We start from the raw sequence: 25,154 nt of genomic DNA, 5'->3' as shown, positions 1-25,154 counted from the left end.
AATATTCACAGCAGAGTTGCACAAAGACATGATAGCAGTCACTGAATGTTTACACAAACTGCTGAAGGACAAAACTCAATAAACTTCAAAATATGTAGGAAAAAAGTCATTTGCATTGTCAGTAATATATATTTTTAAAGTATTATCACAAATACACCACTACACTTGTTTAATATATGCTTGACCTCAGATTTCAGATCCCATAACACCATGGCAAACATCTATGGTTGTATCTGAGCCAGGGAAGTGTCAAAATTAGAATGAACCCATTTGTTTCTGCATTATCTAGTGAACTAATTTTTTTTTGCCTAATTCATATACAAACATTAGTAGAGGTGCAATTACAATTTTTGTTATATTTATAATACATTTATGTTTATGTCAGATACACATTTCTTATTTGTACAAAGGAAAAAAATGAATTTGAAAATTTGGGAGAATTTTTTATGCTTCTGATTAAAAATAAAGATGGAAGACTCAAGGACCATATCAGTGTTGAAAAATACTAACTCTAGGCATCTAATTTTGCAATTTCATCTGACTAAATAATTTATATGTTCATTAATATTTGAACAGAGTAAAAATGACCAAAGGAAATATGAACCATTAGGGATACCTAGTGATTTATATATGCATAATTTTTTTTTTCCTGTTCCAAAAGTTTTTATATAGTGTGACTTCCTATTGTGAAGATTACCTTTCAGGAGACTTTATCCTGAAATTTATCATGATGTGGCTATTGTGTGATGTATTGTCAGAATTTAAGCTACTGTAGTTCAGCAGGGACGTGTAATCCAAGTACCCAGAAAACATGGAAGAGTTCCCAGTCTCCTACACAAGTCCACCCAAATCTTAAGCTGGTACCACCAGTTTATTCCTGATATAATCAGTGCACAAGGACTGGTCATTTTTTCTCCTGAGCTGAGGTTGACTAGTATGAGACTTATGAGGGAAGTGTTCTTCGTATGTCTCTGCATTTACTTTGCTGAGTTTTGGAATCTAATTTGAAAACCTAAAACATTTTTTCAGTAATACATCATTTAATTTCAGGACATTTCCTATATCTTGAGGCCACTGCAATAAGCCTAATAAATGAAAAAGCCCATGTGAAGAGTTCCATATGGAAAGAATCAAGTGGGAGTTGTATGATCAGCTTCTGGTACTTCAAGACATCAAAAGCCATGGGACACCTTCAGGTTCTGATTAAGGTAACAAAAAACCCCTTTTCTTTTGAATATATTATACCTGTAAGGGTGTTTGTGCTCAGCACTGTGACATTCTGTTGTTTAGCTGGCAGACTGGAGAGCTCCCACACACCTCCTGGTTCTGTGCTGGTTTTTATTACTCCAGTCTCCTAACGCTTTTAGCATTTCTCTTCCAAGAAAAGCCATCTGAAAAGCCAAAGAAAATATTTTCAAATCCTCTTTTTATTTTCCCCTCTTCACATATTCACATATTTACCTTTGATTTTTTCCATGTGAGGTTATTTTCATATTTTGCTGACATCCTTATTGGTATTTATTGGTATACAGCTCTATTGTTCTTATGGGATGACACACAAAAAAAAATTACCAACATGTACAAAGTGAGAATAAAATGCAAAAATATGACTGCATTAAATATTTTTTTATATAAATGGGTACAGAGTATAATCAATTTTATTTAGAAATATTGTTTCTTCACTAAATGTGAGATGACCAAAAAATTATTTAAAAATAATGTCTGATTATTAATTTGCAAGTGAAAACCTAGACATTTGTAAAAAATTGGCTGTTGCTTTGCTGTTCATTAAAAGGGATTAACTGCTTGTAAAAACCTTTTTAAAATCATACTATGGTTCAGAATATAAATTAATTCTTATGTAGAAATTAATAATCAACTTTCTTCGGACACAGTGACTAAATATGTGTCTGTACTTACTTGTATCTGTGCATCTCTTCTGGTCATTCAAGTATAAATCATGGTGCAATTTATTTGCCATGTGTCTGTTAACTTCCCTTCCTACAATATCTCTAATAATGTCTTGGTGAACTGCATTAAAGTTTCTGTTTTATTTCCAATGCATATGTTGGCTGACTTAACTTTAAATGATAAATTACAGTTTTTCCTTGAAAACAAATTACTAAAAATTATTTATCTGGATTATTCTGGATAATATAAAAATAATTTAAAAGCCTGAAGATAAAAGGCTTCAATAGATTTGGTACCTAGAGATACAACCTAGGATATGACTGCCTGAAATATAAAAAACAATAGGTTCATTGACAATGGGCTCATTGCCTTTGATAGGCATCAAGAGATTTCTTTCATTAATTAGTCCAAACACCTACAAATAACAACAGACCACTCATCAAGTAACAGTATATTTATTGAGATGTTTTATACAGCTCTTTTTCCCAGAAAGGTTCAAATTTGTAAAGGAGGCAAAATTATTCCATCATTGTACCTGGGATTTTTTGCAGATCAACTTAACTTCACCTGTTATGCTGTTATAAGGACCCATAAGCCCATATTTTAATTGGAGTTTCTATTTAGCAGTGTGTGAAGGAATATAATCTAATTAAACAACACATAGTCATGGGAAGTCATACTGAAGCTTCTCCTGCTGGTTCAAACTGCAATACCTTGATATTTCCATCCAGATTGAGTATCCCTTGATTTAAAGTAATGTCAGTGAAATCAGATCTCTAGGTAGTGATTAGCTGAAAATAAAAAGTGTTAAAATGATCTGGGAAGGTAATTACCATCTCAAGTTAAAAACTTAGCAAACTGTTGCTGGCTGAAATCATTCCATCCATTCAAAGTTTAACTGAGAGTGAAGACTGTATAAGCAATGGAAAAGTGATGAACAATATAAAAATTTCTCTTCTTCCAGAATTATGACAGTGGAACAAAAAGGGTAAGAAAAGGTAAAAAAACATTTTTAGAAAAATCATGGCTCATGGTATGCATCAGTGTCATTTCTTAATATATGCATTGCTTGTCCACTTTCAGGAAGTTGAAGAATATTATCTATCATACTACTGAAGTTTTATCTCAGATTATGAGATAAACAACCAGAAATAAAACTAAAAGATCATAAAAGGGTACTATAGCCAAGCGTGAACCTCTTTTGTTAAAGTTTGCAGCTGGAGAAAATCAATACATTTTCCTAATGGAATTTCTCTGAAGTTACTGTTGTTTTGATTTTTTTCTCTATGTTTTGATTTTTTTTTCTCTTGAAATTGTACTACATATTCTTTGAAGAAAACCATCTGTATATGGAATAATAATAATCCTGTCAAAGTAATGGGCTGTTGAACTAGCTGCAAATGTATAGTATTCTTCAAATTGACCCCTTCAACATTTACGTGAACAAAAGATATTAACAGTGCAGGTATTCAGTGCAGCTATCCACTCACCATCCATCTGAATTCAAATTACAAGGTTTTTGATAGCAGTGCAAAAGCAAACAGAATATTCCCCAAAGAGATCTAGATACAACTAATCAAAACTTTTTCCAGTGAGATTTTGAGACATTCTAGTCTTGACTGTGGCAGTTATAAGAGAATCCCATCCATTGCTGGAGACATTTCAAAGTTCAGGTGCAGCATATTCACTGTGCCTGTTTTAGTGTCGATGGTGGGGCACATCATCAGCATTCAGTTTATTTTATGAGTCAGAAGAAACTGTGTATTTTTAAACATGTTTATAGAGAGCCAAGCAAGAATTATTAGGTGAAAGGGATAATATATTTCATTATTCTGTTGATCTAAAATAAGCTTTCTACTGCCACTTAAGCTGTCCCTGCAATTAAAAAAAAAGAAGCAGAAGGAAATCAGCAGCAAAGGATAAAACAATTTGTTGAAAATAACTTTTGTGGTATTGATGTCAATTGCTTTTGCATATAGACATTTTAATTTAAGAAGATAATTTAGGATCTAGTTCAGTTAGGGAAAGATTCTCTCAAAGACTTGTAACAAGCCTCCAAAAACAAATATGCAGATGAATAAGGAAGGTGAAACCTGTCATTAGTAACTCCCTCTGCTGACAATAACAAGGCCAATACACACAGGATCTCATTAGGAAGTTCCAGTGGACCTTACCCAGGCATTTAATTAATTCCATCCAGTTAAAAAGGAGTAAAGACACAAGGACATTCAGGAAAACAATAAGTCCTGACCAGGTCATGGCAAGTAAAGCCAGGGCTCATTTATTCTGTGGCAGCAGCAGCCTAAGCTGGCCAGGGCAGCAGGCAGCTGGAGCCAGCATCCAGCCTCCTGCATGCAGCTGCTCAGGGATGCTGCAGCACAGACCCCTTACCTGGCTGCTGCAGAACAGATGAAAAATAATAACATATTACAATTATACCTGGCTGCTGCAGCACAAACCCTTTCCCTGGCTGCTGCTCCTCAGCAAATCTGGGAGCCCCCCCAATTGTTCCCCTGGCCTTGTTATTGCTTTTAACCAGCCCAATGTAGAAAGGAGAGGGTTGTTCCTGTAGAAATGTGTGGCTTAGCAGGTGCCACAGCATGGGTAGACATGAGTCACAGTGGATTTTCTAATTCCCTGTTAGCTTTAATGGAGTTAAATTTTACCATCCCAGGCTGTGGATGTGAAAATATGCAGCAGAGGTTTTGCAGATGCCAGCTGGTATATTCTGGACATTTGTATTTGTTGGATCAAGTAGCTTAAAATCACATTTTCACAAATCAATATAATTGACCCTACTTCTATGGGAAGTCACTCAAGAATAAGGCTTAAGGAAACTGCTTATTCTTCCTCACAGCATAAAAGAATGTGTATTTCTACATTGCTTCTTCTCACTGACTGCATGAAAAACAATCGATCCCTCACATTAATGTAGAAGTTAGAGACTGCACTGGGTTCAGGTATCCTGAAAGCAGATTACTTGACCTCCATAAAACTAGAGGAAAAAATTAAGTTTTCAAAGATTTGCTTGAATGCTTTACTTAAGAGTTTGCTGAAATCATGCTCCAAAAAAATGTAGACTATCTGTAGATTTAATAAACATAGATATAAGGTTTATCTTGTAGAAAAAGATAAGATATTAGCAAAATTCTTTAAAGCTAATAGCAAAGAGTAAATTTTCCTAGTATTTAGTTCCATATAGCTGCATAGTGGTAATGGTCTTTATTTAATTAGTATCTACAACCAGGAAAAGGACACAATTTTAAACTATTTACTCCCATTACTGATCTGTGAACTGTTATTAAAACTTGTAGTTGAGTCAATGAAATGTCATCTGACTAATGAGCGAGAATAACAGAATATTAGTCCCAAGAGTTCTGAAGGAAATCAGTGGAGATACAGTGAAATAGAACATTACTTGACAAGAGTAACTTTTATGGCATTTTTACTTCCCAGGGCAAGAAAATTTTTTATTTGTATTTTCTGAATCTCAAACAGCACATTTTATCTTTTTAGACATTTTTTCAAACAGTGTTGTTTTAGGCCTGATTTTGACCCAATGGCATAAGCATATTTCCAAGCAAATTGAGAATGAGAGACTGATTAAATAGAAATAAATCAGTTTTCATTGAAAGCATAATTTTTCAAAAAGAGTTTGCATAGAAGGTACAAACAATTATGCAAAAATGTAGGTGAATGCAGATACCAGTCAGTGTGTTTTATTTTCCCAGATGAATACATTAGGAAGTTATTTCAATCTTCTTATTGTCAGTTACTGGAAGAATATAATTAGTTGTATTCCTATACTGCAACCAGATGTAAGCATTCATTCCAAAGAGTTGATGAGAAAGAATAATATATTTGAACATCCTTTAAAGGAAGAAATTATTTTTAAAAGGAGTTAATGTAGGGGAACAGAATATATAGAATATATAACATAGAAAGCAATCTAACCCCCTGAAGAGTTGCAGCTGAGCCAATTATTAAGGATTAGGAGCAGGCCTGATTTTAACAGGCCACAGCTGTAGCCAATAAGAAGAGTGTTATAAAAGAGTGGATTGGTGGGTTAAGGGGAACTGGAGTCAGGTGGCTGCTGTGAGGACAAGGAAGAGGTAGTGCCTAGAGGAGCTGCCTACAAGAAACATCAAGGAGGTACAAAACTCTAAAAATATGGAACCCTTGCAATATAATGACAATAGAACTATTGTGCTATAATGACAAATTAAAGAATCACCCTTGTATTTTGGCATCATTAATGTGAAGATGAGAGGTTTATCAGAGGATTTTTTACCTGCAATCATTGTCATTCTAGAAGCAGATGTAAGTGAAATTGTTCATATGTGAAGTTTTAGGATTTTTTCCTTAAAATTCTTTGAGAACTTGGCTTTTTCCTCGCTTAGGAGGTGAGGACGATGAAGAGTATAGGGTTAGTGTGACTAGGGCGTGTCCCTGCCATGCAGGGCAGTGAATGGTTATAAAAGCAGGCGGTCTGACAGATTTCGGCGGAGTGATGCACACAAAGTCATTGTAGCAACTCAGCAATAACTTGTGACATTCCACCTGGAGTCACAAGCCATGTGTCCCAGAGCTGGTGCCACCCTCCTGATTTCTACCTCAGGCTGGCACCAAGTAGCATAACATGGCCTAGATAACAAATGCACTTTCAGTCTCCTCCAGACTGCACCGCTCCCTCGTGTTGTTTCACTGGACCCGTTCCTCAAGTCAGAGATCTCTGGGAGGGATTTACTTTATTGATTTGTCATTTTATAATCTCATAGAGTGCTATCACATTGCTGCTTTTTAGCATATGAGACTTTGAAGTGACTCTGGGATCTTTGCTGGCAGACATATTTTGCATTTTTCCAGCACTTTTCAGGGCACACATTTAGGAGTGAAAGTTGTGATTTAAATGGGTCTCAGGGCAGAGTTCTTTGAAGGATCTCAGAGCTGCTGTTTAATAATTTTTACTGCAGCAACAGACATCAAAATCAAATCTTTTTATAATAACTGTGAAACAGGCATAGGACTTTGTCTGAACAATAGCCTCTGAGGTATAGCCTTGGGCTTTGAGCATTTTCCACACCTTCTCTTCTAAAGAACTCAGAAATTTAATTAACCTTTTTTTTTTGAGATAATAAATAATGCAAGATGTAACCTTGTGCCTGCTGATACCTTTTACAAAGCATAAAACATTGATCAGATGTAAAATTCCAAGACAGTATCTAATTTTCTTGATCAACAATCACACTTAGAAAAAACTCTCTAAAATTCTTAGAAATGTTCTAAGAAAAAATCTGAACATTTTTAAGAGCTCCTTTTTACCTCAGCAAAGGTGGAAGATCTTTCTTTTTTTTCTTTTTCCTTTCTCATTGCTTTTTACATCCCAAAGCCTCTTTGGTCTTCCACTGAGAAAAGTGTCCTTCTTTTTTTTCAAATAAATCCTGAACTGGGCAGATGTTACACTGTGAAACTTCATCAAGATCAGATCTAGCACTAGCACTCATGGTGCAGAACATTAATCTTTTACGGGTTTTGTATTCCTTTAATGCAACCTTTATTTTTTAATTCTCAGATAAGTTTTAGTGTCGTGAAGATCAAGATAGTCCTTGATCTTTGGCAGGCTTGCAGTACCAAGTTGTAGTGTGCTTAAAATTACTTTGATTAATCAATAAGGGTCCTTAACACAAGAGTCTAATTTTTATCCTTGTAGACTTTTTTCTTTTTCTGACCTTCAGCTTTGAATTCTCATTAGCTTCAGGAAGAAAAAACAAACCAAACCAACCAAAAAAAGAAAAACCCCACAACAACAAAAAGAAAAACAACAACAACAAACTAAAAAAAACCAAAACCATAAACAAAAACAAACAACAAAAAGCCAAACCAACAAAACACCTCAAAACCACCCCAAGCCACTTGTGTTTCTGTATTTGCCATAATTTATTTCACAATTATGGGAGGATCTGATTCTGGTAATTTCCTGTGAGAGTCAGACTAGGAATTTTTAAGTACACATATTTACAGTTGCAGTAATCTCTAAATGTAATTGTTTGTAGGTTGACCCCATAGCATTAGGTAGAATTGTCTTATCATTGCACTCACTAACATGCAAGGACATTGCAGAGAGCAGGTATTATTTGCAGCAGAGAATTATGGTGTCAATGCAGGGGGAGCTTTGAGAGACACCAGTCTCTTCCCACCCTCTTACTATGCAAACAAAACCTTCCACAACTCAGTAACTTCACGGTGCTTGCTGGTGAAAGGGTCACTGCAGCTCAGAGATTAATTTCCTGCCCACTTGTGGAAATCCCATAGTCCATTCACAGCAGTTTCTCCTTTTTTGTAGACTCAAATTTTTCCAATAGGTCTTTCTTTTCAGTCGTACTCCTCAGGTTTCCAGCTTCCATCAGCACTTCCCCATGTCCTCATTCTTTTGTAATTTGTTTCTGCAAGATTTACCAGGCCATATCTGCGATTAAAAAATATCAGGGAACTCAAATAAGGAATTTTAAACTGATTTTAAAACTGAATAAACCATGTTAACATGATTTTCTGTTTAAATTACTGTAGTCGTGAGAGATGACACAGTAATATTACTAAAATCAGGGGTTACAGACTATTTGCATTAAGTCTGGAATATGTGGGTGTAACTGTGTGGTCTGCAGAGTATATTTCATTTTGCCTTCAGCAGGAGAACTACAAGTAGAAGATGAACACTAAAAATTGCATTTCTTGGCTCCCATATACCTGATTTGTAGAGGGCCTTAATCTACCTGTGATCCTAGTTTTTCTTTGGCTTCTGTTGTTTAGATATGGAAAGTTGGTGGAGCTTTTGTTTGTGTGGTTTTTGTTTGCTTGTTTTTTTAATAAATAAATCTTTATTAAAAGTACAAATCTTATGGAATTAAAAAATAATGAGAGTTGTTTAACATTTAGCTGCAATGCTGGGCTGTAATGTGAACCAGGAATAAGTGGGTGTTGTCAAAATATGAGCATTTTCTTAGCAGAATTGGGGTCTTGTTTTCTGAAGAGAGTGAGCATACCCAAAAACCCACAACCTACCAAACAAACAGCACTAAGCCTTTGAGACTGTATCTAACAAAACATGATGTGTATGCTTCTCAGATTTTTCATACTAAATGAAAACTACGAGCCAGACATTTTTTCAAATTCTACAAGAGAGAAAAAAAAAGTGTAATGGAAAGCATTCTTGTTTGTTGCATAGCAGTCATTGAATGTAAATACAATTACATATTTTAAACTTATTTTAATTCTAACTTAGATTAAGAAAACAACTGAAAGGTGGTGAATAAGAAAGTGCAAGTAACCTTATTTTTATTTCTTTCCAGAATTGTCTCTTTTCTCTAAACCATGTCACCCCACTTTTCTTACTATAATGCTAACATAAGGTTCTATACCAAGGGTGCTGTTTTATTATTAATAATTTACATTATTATTTGACATCGAATTTTATGAATGTCAGTTTCTCTTTCACTGAAATGCAAGAAGAGACAGAGGTTATGGAAAGGTCATATGAAACCACAGTGGAAAATTAGGCTAATGCATTTGTATAACTTTATGTTCTTAACTTCTCAGTTTATTAGAAGCTGTGTTTTGTTTGAAATTACAGGTGACCAGGCACTCAGTCTTTATTTGGCTGAATCAATAAATCAAGGCACAAATGTGAACCATCTTTCAGGTTTTAAATAGTTTGCTTACCCTTGTTTTCTGTACATTTATACCATCTCATTTAGGCATCTGAATAAAGTGCTTCTTCTTTTAAGTGACAGGATGATAAAGCTACTCTGCCATTCATGCCTTTAAAATCTTCAGCCTATATTTAGATGTTATTTGGTCTTCCCCTCAAAAGTTCACTGCTGCCTTTCACGCTTTCCACTGAATAGCACAGCTTTAGTATATTACTGTTTTCCAGTTTAATTTAGTTTGATCTGCATGGAAGAAAAACTTCTTTAAATCAGAATTTCCAATGTGATCCAGAAGAGGTACTATTTAAATTTTGATACATGAGGCATCTAATTCATTTCATTGATCAGCGAACACTAGAAGACTCTTGTTATTTATGGCATGGAAATATCATTAGACATGAAGGATTCTGCAGTGCACAACATTATTCTGAGCATTTTGACAGTGTGATTCAGTTCAGAATTGTGTTCAATGGGAGCTTAGAATGAGTATGTTAGCAAAGAGTTTATTAGCAGTCAAAAATTATTTGCGTTGGTTTTCATCTCTTTAACACTTTATATACTGGCTCTACTCTTCAAAAGTTACTAAAAGAGTGAGAGTTCTGCTTTTTTTTTCTTTTCCCAGTCTGAGTATGTGGGCTATGGAAAGGAATTGTATGTGGGCTATGGATAGGAATTTGGAACTAATGAAAATCTTCCCCTGACTCACTAGCAGCACATTAATTAATCTTAGACTTTTCCATAGTTAAAAGTGTAGTTCATTAAAGTCAGTTTCTCTGGAATTTAATATCTATAAAAATTGCAGTCCTCTCCTTCCCAGTTGTACCAAGATTTGTGGCACAGAGAAATGAGGTGTTAATTCAGGTTAGATCTGAGATTTTTTTGACAAAAAAAGTGCAGTAAAATCCTTTCAAAAACACCACGTGTCTAGAAAAGAGCAGCATTAAAGAGTTTGACAAGAGAATTTTCACTGCATGTAGTTGAAAACCTGAATGGTTTTATAAATAATATCCACAAAAGATGTGGTCATATGAGAAAAAAAGGTACAGATTACAATGTGGCAGGACCAAAGTAGGCATGTTGGTAAATGATAACAAAATATCCTAAAGCATATAATTTATTTTTCTGAGTATGCCAATTTAACTGCTACAGATTTTATGCAGAAGATGCCATTGCTATAGAAACTTCTTAATCATCATCTTGAAATATCCCTTTCCAAGCTGACATGATGAGATTGAATTTCTACTGTAGAAGTGGTAGGGAAGGTACATTCTTCCACAAATCCCTTGGAGTTTTCTTTTCCTTGGGTTGCTTTGTCACTTAGTGGCTATATTTTTCTTGATTTGCCTTTTTAAATGTTGCAATATTTCCTCAGTTCACAGTAAAAGGTTTATACTCTTCTGATAATTAGCTCTGTGCTTATTTGCTTCAGGGAATAAATCCATTTAGAAAACGCAGACAGAACTTCTGCACTGTCTGAAAGATCTAAGGAAAAAGTGAAGTAGAACCAGAGAACTGAGGTTACCACAGCTACTGAAACTATAAAGCAGAAGTGGGTAATGTAATAGTTGCTGCACTGGGGGAAAAAAAAAAAGAAGGATCTCTGAGGGATTTTGATTGAACAAGAAAAAAATAATAATGGAAGAGAAAGAAGTGCCACAGAATTTCCTATTCTACCTTAATCTTATATGTATTTGTTTTAAAAGATGATAAAAATTCTTTTATATATATTGGAGTGTGGCTGACATGTGTTCCCATGTTTGTTTTTAGATCAATCATTTTGCCTTTTCCTGGAAAATGATGTCTGTTACCACAGGAAAGACTTCTTAGAAAGAGATCTCTGTACTTTCTACAGCAGGGAGAGTTTTTTCCTATGAAATATGTTAAGGTCACAGGACTTGATTTTAAAATGCAATTTGTCCCAGTCTGGGTGCGACAAATTCCTATTACTTAAAGTCATAGATGTCCGCAGAGCAACCACTGCTGCAATCACTTAATCTCTCTTTGTTTTACTCCCCATGTCAAATGGAATTTTAAGTATGATTTGTCTCATTGTAGAGCAAACATCTCTAAGAGGAAAGGTGGCTGTTACTTTCCCTACAGCTTCCTGTAGACTTATAAGTGTATATAATACCTTTCAGTGAGCAGTACTGGGCAACGTCAGGAATGTTGGATAAATATTTGAATTTGGAATATTTCAGTAAATGTTGCCATATACTTAAATTTTTAATATTGCTGCTGGCAATGCAGATACCAAGATCTCGTGAATCTGTCTGCAAATTTTGTCTTGTACATCCCTACCATGCTATGTATATTTACATATTTATAACTTCATTTTTCCTTCAACATACTGGATGGTGGCCATTGGATAGAGAAGTGTTTTATTACAGGACTATCTGTCAGTTATAAGAGCCCTCAATTTTTAGGGAATATAGTTCATAACTGCAGATTAAAAAATTAAAAAAAAAACCTGGTTCCTTGGAATTCTCTGAGATAAATAGTTGTATATAAATAGTTGTAACTTATTATCTCTGAGATAAAAAGTTGTTGTAGATGTTATAGAGACAGGACTTAAACACTTCTCTTAAAGATGTCTCATTTATCCAGGATCAATACAGTGAAGCTTAAAACTCTTAATTGAGTTTTGACTATATAAAGAACTTATTATTTTTTTCAGCCTCCGTGTTTTGGGTCCCCTGAGGCTGTCCAGTTAATCTAATATCCCAGAGGATCTGTTCTATGTTTCTACAAGCCCAAAAGCTACAATTGAATTGAAAATATTCTAATAGAATACAAATAGGCTGTATAGTAGATGTCACAAAGAAAGAAGTACAGTTATATCCCAGAGAACATCCCACTGCATCAAAGTAGGAATGACACCTGATTGACATTAATCACTCTATCATACATCTGAAAAAGCATATGATGCACTTTGATGATTATTATGGAATATTCATGTCAATCCTTGTCCTGCAGATCTCTCACTTTGAAGAAGTGACAGATTAAAAATTTATTAAAACCTTATAGGTTTTAATGACAGTGTACAAGAATTAAAAATTACTATTGTCAGTCTTAAAATTATTACTAATATTTTAATGAAATTGTCGTATATGAAAGAACCTTACTTTTCCTAAATACATTTTGTTTACATCAGAGATATGTACTTCTTTTTCCTTTATTTTATCAATTTTTTTTTCTTTTTCTCTCACCAGAATTTCTGTAAATATGTTTTCCTACTTCTTCTACTCAGTATTATACAGAGAATCAAAGAGTTATTAGAGGTGAACTGCAAAATTGAAATATTGACTAAAACAAACAGAATCTCTGGAAGGTTCCAGATACTTTGCTCAGCTGAATTGGGGTTGCCTTGGGGCTTTTATTTTACAAGGCTGCTATAGTGATAATTCTTTAATTCTTCATGCACAAATCTTCACATTTCGAAGAGCTGAGAGGACTTTCACACAGGTTGATTCCATAATTCCCACATTGTGGAACTGATCATGTAAACACTGTGACACTGTGCATAGAATGCTTCTGACCTTAGCAAGCATCTGTCAAATTGTCAGAGCAGAGAAGTTGTCCTGCCAGCACAGCTTGTGTCCTGCCTGCCCACTGTGTCACTCAAACTGTACTTTGATCCATGACATGTGAAAGGAAAGGTCCTTCACTATCCTTTTTCTCCCAAAGGCATCCTGGACAAGCTCTCCCTGGCAGTGTCTGGTCTGCTCTGCAGAGCTGAGGTGAGAGTTTTACCCAAGTCCCAGTTTCACTGTGGCTGGCTGTAAGCACAGAACTTCCCCAGACACTCAGGGGGCTGTGCTCTGCCATCCTCCTTCCTGTCATGGATGTCACCACTGGTTCTAGAGTTATTAGGGGTATGCACCTCCTACTCAGATACTTTTATTCCTTCTCTCAGTCCATATCCAAACTGATAAAGAAAAAAATGAATGGAAAAAAAAAGGAAAGAAAAAAAAAGAGGTGAGTTAAAGATGCATAAAAAGAACTGAAATTTAGAAAGTGACTTCTGCCTCCCATCTTTCAGTATGGTATTCAAAATATTCCCTATAGGAGGAAAAATATGACAGATTTGAGGTTTCCTCATGTCTGCAAAATACTTTATGATCTTGATTCATAAACTGTTCTGTTACATCTATTACTCTGTATGCTCTGCATTTGTGTAGGTAGTGCATAGAAGTAAGGGGATTATTTTTTTAATCCATGGAATCTATCATTGCACAGCATTTAGCACACTGGCCCTGTTTGGCACTATGGATGGTTGTAATAGTTGTCCAGAATCTTAGAAATTTTGAACTGTGATTATTTCTCAAGCTTGAAAGCTGTACTTTTCCACAAAATTGTAGTTGTCTCAACTTAGAGATGTGAACATTCCAAAGAGATCTGTAAAATGCGATTAAAACAAAGGTGTAACAGGGTTTGAGACAAAACAGAACTAAGTTGCTTGAAATGCTAATGGTCTTATAAAGTGACTTTAATGCTTACTATTACTAAGCCTTAGCAACAGAACTGAGAGGAAAAAAAAATTTCATCCAAGCAATCAAAATTATATCCCTTAAGCTATCTAAAACCCAAAATCAAATAAAGGTGGATCATGACAGGAAATTTAGAAGAAATATATGCACTTGAGGAGAAAGAAGGGCTGGGAGGGCTAGGAAATGAGGAGAGGATGAAGTAGTACAAAGTACCTAATGAATCCTCTTTTATAGTGAGTTGTTTTATTTCTCTCTTCTAATTGGTAAGGATAACATATGAAATGAAGATATATTTTTTAAGAGCCTAAGCACATAAAAGTATATTTGATGGAAATACTACCATGGGAATGTGAAGGGATGCAAGTGTCAGAAAAGTTTGCTTGGCTATAAATGAAAGCTGGCTATAATGATATCTCTTAGATTTAATAGTTGTGACAGGATAAATCAAAGTTATAAGAAGGTGAAATACACAGACTGATTTAAGGAAAAACAACAAATTATTCTTGCCTTCCCATTATAGATTTCCAAAATAAGTGGGTTTGAAGTGTAACTTTATCCTTTTTTAATGAGCAATTTAATTGTCATACCTTGCAATGTATACCTGCTTGAAACTAACTGCTGTCTCCAGGTGAATTTCCAATCACTTTTTATCAAAGCATCTTTTAAATTCTTTTCTCAATGCATCCCTTTGAGCAATTAAAAAAGAAGAGTCTTAATATTTCAGAATTTTACTTCTAGAAATATTGCAAATGCTGGCACCCGTGGCAGGGTGAGGTGTTGATGCCTTTTGATGATCTGGAGGAATTCACTGAGATTTGAAATTTCCAAACAAAACAGGTGCATTTTTAAAAAAGAAATTTAATCTGCGGTACACTTATTTATCTAGCTTTTTTCATTAGAATGCATGGGGGGGGGGGGTTTGCTGAAATGTGTAGTCCTTTATTATAGTGATGATAATTTAGGAAATGAAAATTGGGGGAAAGATATTTCAGAGAAAGAAAATCATCTTAAAACTTTACACAAAGGAGGAAATTAAAGGGTTGGCTGGATGGGTTTTGTCATTAACTCTTATTATGAAAACCTACTGAGACTAATACACACAGACTCTAATAAAAGGCTTGAAAGCTGAAATATCACTGTTTCATCTTGCTGTTTTCCTTCTTTCTATACTGCATTGTGAAAATTAAATTTTTTGTGTGATTTTTGTAAGTTGTCCTTAAGAATGGAGCAAAATGTTTACGCATGCTGATGTACATAGGTAGCATATGTATATGTTGCCTGGATAAAATAATTTCTCCAGTATGTCATTCGATCAGCTTCATGTTTCCTCTTTAAGTGTTTTTTTATTGAAGACAGAGACATACTAAATGGCTTGCCTGGTTCCTACCATAATATAACACTGAGTATTTTGGATTTTTAATGAATTCTTTTCATTGCTGAGCATAATGAATTCTTATTTAAGTCACTGAAGCTTGAGTAAGCTCATCAGTACCACATTCCTAAAGTAAAAATCATCCTGTTGTATACTTGTCCCTAATTTGTCCCTGCCTTTTGGAAACATTACTTTGTAGATTCTTGCAGTTTTCTTGCCTGTTTTTTGATGTTATTTCTTCACTTCTGCTATCTCAATTTGCTGAAAAATTCAGAATGCATAGTGAGCATCTTGCAGCATCCTTCAGCTTAGTGATGGAAGATAAATTTTGAGTTTAAAAGCACTTCCTACATTGAAATAGTTTCTGTTTGTCTCAGAGCTAATCTAGGAAGGGTCAATAATTTTGGAATTATGTGTTTAATGCAGAGCTTCAACATTCAGATAATTAGCAGCAATTTTCTAAATGTAGTGGCAATACTAACTACAAGAATTATTTAATAGGAGCGACACATTTTCAAAACATTAGCTAAGAGCATAGTAATAAATAACAACTACTGTGCCTGGATTTTCCTACATTATTAATGGCAACGTGTACAAATGTTTTGTTTGGCTTGTTTGCATATCAACCTTGCCCATAAAATGCCAAGTATGTGCCTTTCTCTAAAATAAGGTAGCTGGGTTATTTGAACCAGTGCTGTTTAAGGGAGCTGTTTGTATGGAATTGTTGTCGGACTGGCAGGTGTGCCAGAGGACGCCATGCTCGCTCATAACTTGTATCTTCATGGCCTTGTGGGCTGCTCTCATTTTTCTTTGTGTTACTGTGAAGGAAAGATAGAAGAGAGAAAAGAAGAAACAAGGAAACAAAGAAAATAGGGAAGAGGATCAGAAGGAAAATATTAGCTTGAATTTTAAGTCTTGGATGAACAAATATCGATTTCAGTGCATTTTGTGATTCATTTAAATATGTTTGATAATTTGATTCTCCTGACCATTTAGCTCATGTAGAGCTTTTGTTTGCTTGAATGAAATATAAGATCTAACTCTGTATGGTTAATTTACTGTTTTCAAGTAGAACCATGTTTTAGAAAATTTTAAGAGAAAATAAGTGAGAAATGAAACAAAATGGAATCTCTCATACTGTGAATATAACATCAGATGAAGGAGACTAAATAATATTTTTCTTTTTTTTAAGAGATTTTGCTATACAGCATCAGTTTTCAGTTTTATTCTATTTTAATGTACTTTTATTTCAAGCTACTTATGAGAGACTAAAGCTTAGGAAGTGAGATCTTTAAGCAAGTATTCTGTGTGCAGAGGTAGCATCAGCCCAAATCTAGAAGGAAGGTGCTTGGAACCTTCTCCAAATAGGACTCACTCTCAAGCAATGAAACTGAAATAAGTATATAGATGATTTTAGAAGTGTCAGCAAAGATATTAATTGTTCTGTGACTTGGGGAAATACAAATTCATGGACAAGGTCTTTAAATTATGGACAAATAAAGAAAAGTGTGACTTTTCTTCCTACTATCTCCTGTTCCTTTGATGTGCATGTAGCACTCAGGACTGCTCTCCACTCCTTGCTGAGAAAAGGAAGAAGCAGGGAAGGAATGCAGCTCATCGTGGAGTACTTCATTTTTAAACTACTTGGTCAGCCATGAAAAGACTTTAATAATGTTATCACACCAAGGAAAATAAAAATGCATTAAAACCAGGTTTATTAATTAACTTCATTTGCACACCATGAAAATACATTTCATCCTAAACAAAGAATAAACACCTGAAAAGTAAACTGCCCTCCTGAAATACTCTTGTAAAACAGAGGGATAACAATGCATCCAAAACTAGAGAAAAGAGCAGTGACAGTTAAAGTCATATTATGCTCATTCTATACTATTTTTCTGTGCTTTGGCTAACATATATCATGTTTAAAAGATTCTGGATCATCAAAGCTTTTCAGGAAGATACTGTTTTCAAAGCAAACTGAAAGCAGAGATGTTTTTCCTAATTTTTTATAGAAGCAGGTAAAAAGTGTTTTACTTCTCTAAAAAGTCTGAAAGATGATGTAGAAAGGGGAGTCTTTTGATACAGTTAATCTGGAAAGTATTTTAAAGGTATTAATAACAAACATTAAATTATTTTTTGTGAGTCTTTTGAAAATGTTCTGTCTCTGATTAAAAAGCCCTCAAGTATATTTGGTTTGAGGAGTCCAGGAATATTTAAGAAATGTTTTCATTGCCTCCATCCATTTGGTAAGCTCTGATTAATTTCCTGTTGCTCTGCTGAAATAAATGTCTGATGGGAATGAACCAGGAAAATATTTTGAACCCAGCTTGGAATATGAATAGAAGGAGAGGGGCAGATCAAGAACAAAATCTGTGTTTCATTGCTGTTTCATTGCAGATGCAACTAAGAAGGCTGCCTCCTAGAAAAATCTTTATAATTGCATCTGGAATACTTACTGTATTGTTCAGAAAGTGTATTCACAGGAAGTTTCTTTGCAACATCTTGTAATGGAAAATCACATACTCCTTGTGCATGCTTTGGAGTCAGTTCCTAATATTGTTCTGACTCTGTTAGAAATGTAGCCTTGAGAATAATGGTGGTCTCTGATGGATAGAAAAAATATTAGACTCAGCTAGAAAATAAAAGGAATTCTAAGACAAAAATAAATCCTTCCTCTCCTTTATTCTTACTATCCCCAGGTGAATTAAGGAGAATATTGAGCCAAGTAAATTGTACCTTCCCCCTTGAAGTGCTCAAAAGAGAGGCTATAAACACTTTAGATTGTCCTTCAAATGAAGACAAGCATGAGGAAGATTCTGAATTGCAATGGAATGAAATCATTAAAAAATAATTCCCCTCAGACCATCAGAAAGCAGATAAAAATCCTCTGAATATGAATATTAATTTTCCAATAGGGCTGGGCATACAGACCTGCAGATCTAATCAGGTTTTGGCCTTCTTAGAACTAATTCTGCCATTTTCTGAGTGTTTATTACTCAGCATAATGTGCCATAATGGAAGTCTAGGACCCACTGCTGCAAATCAATGCCCTTTACTGTCAAGTTTTCCTTAATGATGGCTCCTCACCTGAGCCTGACCTTTCACTATGTTCAACCCACAGAGGGCAGTGATGTGCAATTAATAATAACTTTCCAGAGCCTTAAATAAAAACACTGTTTTTAGCAGTCTTAGTGTGTATTTTTGGGAAGTGACAATTGTTTTTACTTGATCTGGAAATAACATTGAACTCTTGGAATTTCCCAGGTTGAGTGTAGGGAATTAAAAAGTGCAGAATTACAAAATAGGTTGTAAAGATTATGTTCTGGGGCAATTTCTGGGGCTTTTTTGTAGTAGTATTGCCTGGTGATAGTGTGCACTAATAAATAGTAAACCATATACTGGGAAGCAGTAAGTCTAAAGAAGAAACGCTCATGCAAATCTAGGATGTGTTCCATTGCATCCTGTGGTCCAGTCATCCTGTAAAACTTATAGTACGACCAACAAATAATTCTCTTTAACCATTTCTGTCTGCATAAAGACTACATGCAGCTAAACTCTGGAGGAGTAGCAGGAAAATGAGATTCCTGCCCTGACCAACAGCCAGCAGAGTCAACCCACAGATCCACCTTTTGTCTACCAGTTGGAGCACAGAGGTCAGCTGGGCCTTTTGTCACCAACCAGCCCAGGCTGAAGAGAAATCTACACTCAATACAAGTAGGGTCTCAGCAAAAGAATTACCTCTGAAAAGCAGAGAAAAGGTGACACTGTGACCTCCAGCCTCCTCTACACTGAGCATATTTCTACTTGTCATATATCTCTTTCACACATCTCTCCTTTACATTAATATATGTGTACAAGAGTGAAAGAGATCGAAGGATTTCTGGATGCAATGGGCAGGTCAAAGCACGGAATAATTTTTTTATCCACCTCAGGCCATATTTGTATTTGTTTTCGAAGCAAACACATTCCAAAGATATGAAAGAAAATGCCAAAGCACAAGACAGATTAAAAGGTTGAAGAATGCAGAAAACAAAACAATAATTCATTAAATGGAATCTGCAAAGCTGCAAAGCAATGATCCTCTCATGCCAAGCATGTATCCAGAAATGTATAGCTCACAGCCTGGGCCAAGCCAGCCTCACTCCCTGGGCCTGGGGAGAGGAGGGAAGCTAAGTTTACTGCTTGTCTCTTCCTTTCTCGCCTCCCCTTGGATGTTTGATGCAGACAATGTGCAGGGCTTATGACTTTGAAGGGACTTTGCACTCTGCATTAGAACAGCCTTCATACAGTTATTCAGGGGGTGAGGATGCTTTACATTCTGGTATGTAGCGCTGTAGCTGGGCAAGTGAAAAATCAGCCTGTCATGCTTTATGAAGCTCTGCTGTGGTGTAGGAACTCCTTTTGTCTGTGGAACCCAGACAAGAAGAGAGATGTCTCTTTTGCATTTTATTTGTGTACTTGTATTCAGTAGCTTGTGAAGTACAAGGAGGCTGCCACAAAGTTTCCATCCAGAAAAATTCTTTTTAACAAAAAATATTTCAGTGTCTTGCTGTATAAAAAATGTCCCAGTGCCTAAAATTGCATAAAGATTCGATACGTTATGGCTATGATACCATATACAAATTGATTGCTACAACATTTTTATGTAGTTATTTCTAAAGAAATGTGTGATCCCCATCACGTCTTACTTGTAGCATCCTTTACTCAAAAATCAATGTGATAAACAATGTTAGTCTGAACAGAATGTCATGTAATTAAATATAATGTGAGATCAATCAAAATCTAGCTAGCAGACATGAGGTTCATACTCTAGATAACTGTACAACATTTAACACCTCCAGATTTTATATAAATACTTATCTCTGTGTATCTCCATAAATTCAATCTTAGATACATCTAATTTTCTAATAGATTTGGGGTTTAATGTTCAGATAGAAAAAAGTTTTGAATTTTTCTATCATGCTCAAATGCATGAATGTAAGGCAAGTCCCTTATCATTCAGCATTATTTTAATCTACTTCATTTTAAGTTTCCTAAATTCACCACTAATGCTGAGCTACTTTTTAAAAATTAATCAGTGATTTATTATGAAAAATATTAATGAAAATTATTTGTATCCAAACAGTTGTCAAGTGCAGATAGAAGAGGGTCCATATACAACAAATGGATAAAATGTTTAAAAGTGCACCTTTTCTAAGGTCTGGCGTTGTATTCCATGTTGGAGAATACAACAGGCCAAATGTAACTCATCATAACCATCCATTTTATTCATGTCATGAATAGGTGAAAGTTGTTTGCAGACTGAACAAACTACCCCAATAATAAGAAATGTTTTCCTGGAAGCTGTTGAAAAATATCAGAATCAATGGAATAGACATAGCTGAGCTATTGAAATAAGTTAAGTTATTGATGAACAGGAATAAGTTTAAAATAAATTTGCCACTCTGTTTTACCACTTGTGAAATCAACTTCAATTACTGTATCTACCCTTTTTGAGCTCAGTGTTAATATAGAGCCCTCTAAGCTGTGTTTCTAAACTGAAATGTACATAAAAGTTTTACACAAGGTCTTACTCTCATGCTAATTCCATCCCCCTTAATTGCACTGATTGTAGGCCCAAAAGGGGCTTCTTCACTGGGAGGGTTGTTGGTTCCTGGAGCAGGCTCAGCAGGGAGGTGACGACAGCAAGAAGCATCTCTGAGTTCTAGGAACATCTGGATGATGATCTTGGTCATGGTTTCATTTTAAGTGCTTCTGCAAGAAGCAAGAAGTCGGATTTGAAAATCATCATGGGTCCCCTTCAACTTGACATGACCTATGGTGCTATGTCTGTTAAAAGAATGGACTGCTGATGTGATGGCACATAGAGTTAGGAGTCTCACTGGGAGAAACTCATTAAGAACATCATTAACAATTGTCATCAACTCTGGAATTAGTAGTACAAAGCACTACTAAGGTCTTGTTATATTATTTTCACTTTAATGAACTGTGTCATTGGCTTTAAACAAATGAGACATAACTGATGAAGCAATGCCTAAACTTGCATCTGTAGGTCCTTGTATGCTCAGATATCATGACTTAGGGCTGCTATCACCACTGGTCGAACATCATTAGTTATGTGCAGAAATAGAGTTATTCAGCTGGATATCTATGACTTTACATGAAGTTATGGAAATTCATCCCTCTTTTTTTCTTTCCTGTTTAGCATTTTAAAGTAAAGTTGCCATTGTTTTCAAAAGTTCCTCAACTGTTCATTATGATTTTCAAGAGCAGCCTTGCCAAGCAGCACTTCAAGTGTCTCTATGCTTTGTTAGGTCTAAGGACCTCCTTCTAAAAGATATCAACAATTCTGTGAGTTCCCTGATTCACAAACTAATATAATATTTGTGTGCATGCTTGTCTGCACTTTCTTATTCAGAATACAATATCTACAGCACCAAGATTCATTTTCTCATCATAAATATGCATAAGACATTAACATAAATCTGATCTAACAGGTTCACCATGGATAAAGAAATGTAATTAATTTTCTTCCCTGTGTATTTTACTGCTGTCTCTATTTTCCTTAGATTTTGCTTGTTCGTGTACAACAGTCTTAGAACCTTTGTTCTGCATTACATTTAGCTGCTTGATGGATCTCTCAGTGTTTTTCTTAACCCCAGCTGGAGTGCTAATGGCTTTTGCTAAGAAAAGAGTAGGAAAAAATTCTCATTTACAGTTTAGATGGTTATTCAGACAGTCACAAAGAAAAACAGATTTAGACATATACAAAACTTAGGCAAATATTTCCTTTTGATGCCATAGTATATATGCATCAATCCTCTATGGCAAGGAAAATTGGTGCATCTACATTCCAGCACTACTATTATAAAATGCAGCGTGTTTACTTCTAACTTGCCAGATAGATAGTATGATAAGAGGTCTAAAGAAAAGCTTTAAAATATATTAGTGTACTTGTGAGTCAGAGTATTCTTATTTACCTTCAAATGAGCTACTCTACATCTATGGTTATCACATATTTCTTAGCTTTTCCTCCCTTTATCACCATTGTCACAACTTTTGAAAGATAGATGGATACAATTTAAAATGGTAGAGTAAGCCTTTCATCCAGTAATATATTCTAAAAACAAAGAACAGTTTTGTATAAAGTTAAATATGACTCTAACAAAATGGATGGTTTTGTGGTTCAATCACACACAAAGTAATTTCTCTACTGAGATTTTACCTGCTACTGATGGTCATTATTTGCACAGCACTCATCTAATTTCACTGCCTTTCCTATTATGCTAGCAAGGAATGTTTGCTGATTCTGAACACAACTGCTTGGCTGTCTTCAAGTCTTCTTTTTTGTTTTGTTTGGTTTGGGTTTTTTCCCCAAAACTTGGATTTGATAATCTATATGTACATGTATCTTACTATATATAATTTATTCAAATTTCAGACTGATGATGGCACTGTTAAAATATGGAGTGAATCAGGAACTCATGGTGATGAGTGGAAGAAAGTCAAGTTACACTTGGGGAAGCTAAGGAATTTTGAAATTATCTTTGAAGGCATTCGTACCGGACACCTGGGAGGAGGAGCAGCAATAGATGACATAGAGTTCCACAACTGCACCACAAGTAAGCTCAAGAGGAAAATATCTAGAGGGATGCTACATGAGATGTAGGAACTTCTTGTTCATTTTTAAATACATCATCATTTTACTGTTACCATAATATTTTCACTGCTCAAAAAATCAGTTATGAATAAATTGTTTCTGCTCTTTTAATTTTAATACTCTTTTCTGCACATACATTAGTGTGGTGTTCTCACACTCAATTATGGCAGATAAATCCAAGAAATTATTAAGGTTTTGTTTCCTTTATTTATTTTGTTTTGAGTAATTTTGACTTTCCTTTAATCTATTGGTAAGTTGTTGAGTCTGTGATGCTGTATATAACAATTTCGTATAAATTGTGTCAGATTATATTATATGAAACCTGTGGCCTCTGTATTTTATTATAAAGTCTCTTGCCATAAGAATAAGTGAAGACTACAAATGAACCTTTATCAATATTGTTTTTCCCAGCTCAGTTAAGTGTTAAGGTCAGCAAAATAAAACTTTTGACTCCTTCAGAGAACATTCTATTTAATTTGTATCTCTGTGGACATAGGCTAAAATAAGAACAGTTTGCCCTTACTAAAAATAACAAAAGCAAGAGCAAAAACTGCAACAACAACAACCAAAAAAAAAAACCCACCCACCAAAAAATCCCCAACAGACCCCCAGACAAACAGTAACAAAAGAAACCCCTAAAACCAAGAAGATAAATGCTGAGTATGTAGATCATGGATTCTGTCAGGAAAGCAGGATAGTATGTGGTTTTTATATCTTGTAGGAAACAGTGTGACACAACATAAGTGATGTTGTTAAACGAGGTGCTGATGCCACATATCAACACTGTATGAGTTTTGTGGTAGTTTGAGCAAGCTTTAATCTCCTGCCATGTACTGGATACCCATCATCAACTGAAGTATGAAAAATGAACTTCTTGTTCTAGTTTCATCTAAAAAATGAAGGGTTTGCATTCAGAAATTGTTGTATAATTCAAAGAATGGAAATGTGATACAGTCTGGAACCTTCTTCAGAATTGCACTTTGACAAAACTCTAAGGCAGATCTACTCTTAAAAGCTCTATGAAGCACTTGAGCATTACTGACCCCCTTGGTTGTTTTTTTTTTTTTGTTTTTTTTTTTTTTTTGAGGTGTTTCATTGTCCTCATTGCTGTGCATGTGATTGTTCTCCAAAAAATAAAGGTAGATAGGTAAGGATGCCCTGGTAGGAGATGGTAAATCAATATCCATCATCTTGAATAACAAAGTGAATGTTGGTCTCTCTTTCAATTTGTTGCCAGTTGCGTTCACGTGTATTAATTCATACCAGTGGGGTCTAGTTAAATCACATTTCTGGGATTCTGTTCTGTTTTGGAGCTACAACAAACTAGAAACTTCATTTCACAGTCAGATTCATGAAGGTATTCAGCAAATGAAAATAGTAGATTTTATCCTCTTAAGGAAGAAGTAATATCTCTGTTAATAAAGATGGTATCAGCATCTCTTAATATAGTGTAAAAATATTTTTTCTTACTCTTAAGTCCACATATTATATAACAACCTGAAAAATGACATCATATAAGTATAACTGGAAATATTCCAGAGTTGTCATTGCAAGGAAGGAAATTGTTTCAATAAGGATTTGGAAAGCTGTCAGGTGAAGGATCCTTAATCTCTTAAAATGTTAAGATTGCTGAAATTTATATTGGTTTTAGTCTATGACCCCACAAATCTGAATGTTAACAGTGTTTTATAACAAGTCTTGCATTAAAATACCTTTGCAGTGAAACAGTTCAGGAAGTAACTTGGTTTATTACTTTATGGCAACTATTTGTTTTACAGCACTGCTTCAGGAAGAAGCTCTGTTGGGAAAGCAGTTGCACCAAGTGCTCCAACTGCTTTCCCCTACAGCTTCAGCACAGTCATATTCCTGTGTATTTTGCAGAAAATTAAAGACAGATGATTCAGAGAAGGCTTTTCTCACAGAAGTTTGATATGTACAATTGAAACATAGTTTGCAATAAAAATTTTTTAAAGATTGATTTACGAAAGTTGGAGACCCAAGAGGCTGATCCTTTATAG

General features: G+C 35.0%; 1 protein-coding gene across 1 annotated transcript in view; it reads left to right on the top strand.

The window, feature by feature from the left end:
* Window positions 1-25,154, top strand: part of MALRD1 (MAM and LDL receptor class A domain containing 1) — a 234,717-nt gene that overhangs the window by 119,054 nt on the left and 90,509 nt on the right. Inside the window, exons 27-28 of the mRNA XM_066548719.1 lie at window positions 1,051-1,208; window positions 22,918-23,098. Coding sequence (XP_066404816.1) covers window positions 1,051-1,208; window positions 22,918-23,098 — 339 coding nt within the window. The remainder of the gene's footprint in view (window positions 1-1,050; window positions 1,209-22,917; window positions 23,099-25,154) is intronic.

This window comes from Molothrus aeneus, chromosome 1, assembly GCF_037042795.1.
Source record: "Molothrus aeneus isolate 106 chromosome 1, BPBGC_Maene_1.0, whole genome shotgun sequence".
Classification (NCBI taxonomy): Eukaryota; Metazoa; Chordata; class Aves; order Passeriformes; family Icteridae; genus Molothrus; species Molothrus aeneus.
This window is presented reverse-complemented; position numbering and strand designations above follow the sequence as displayed.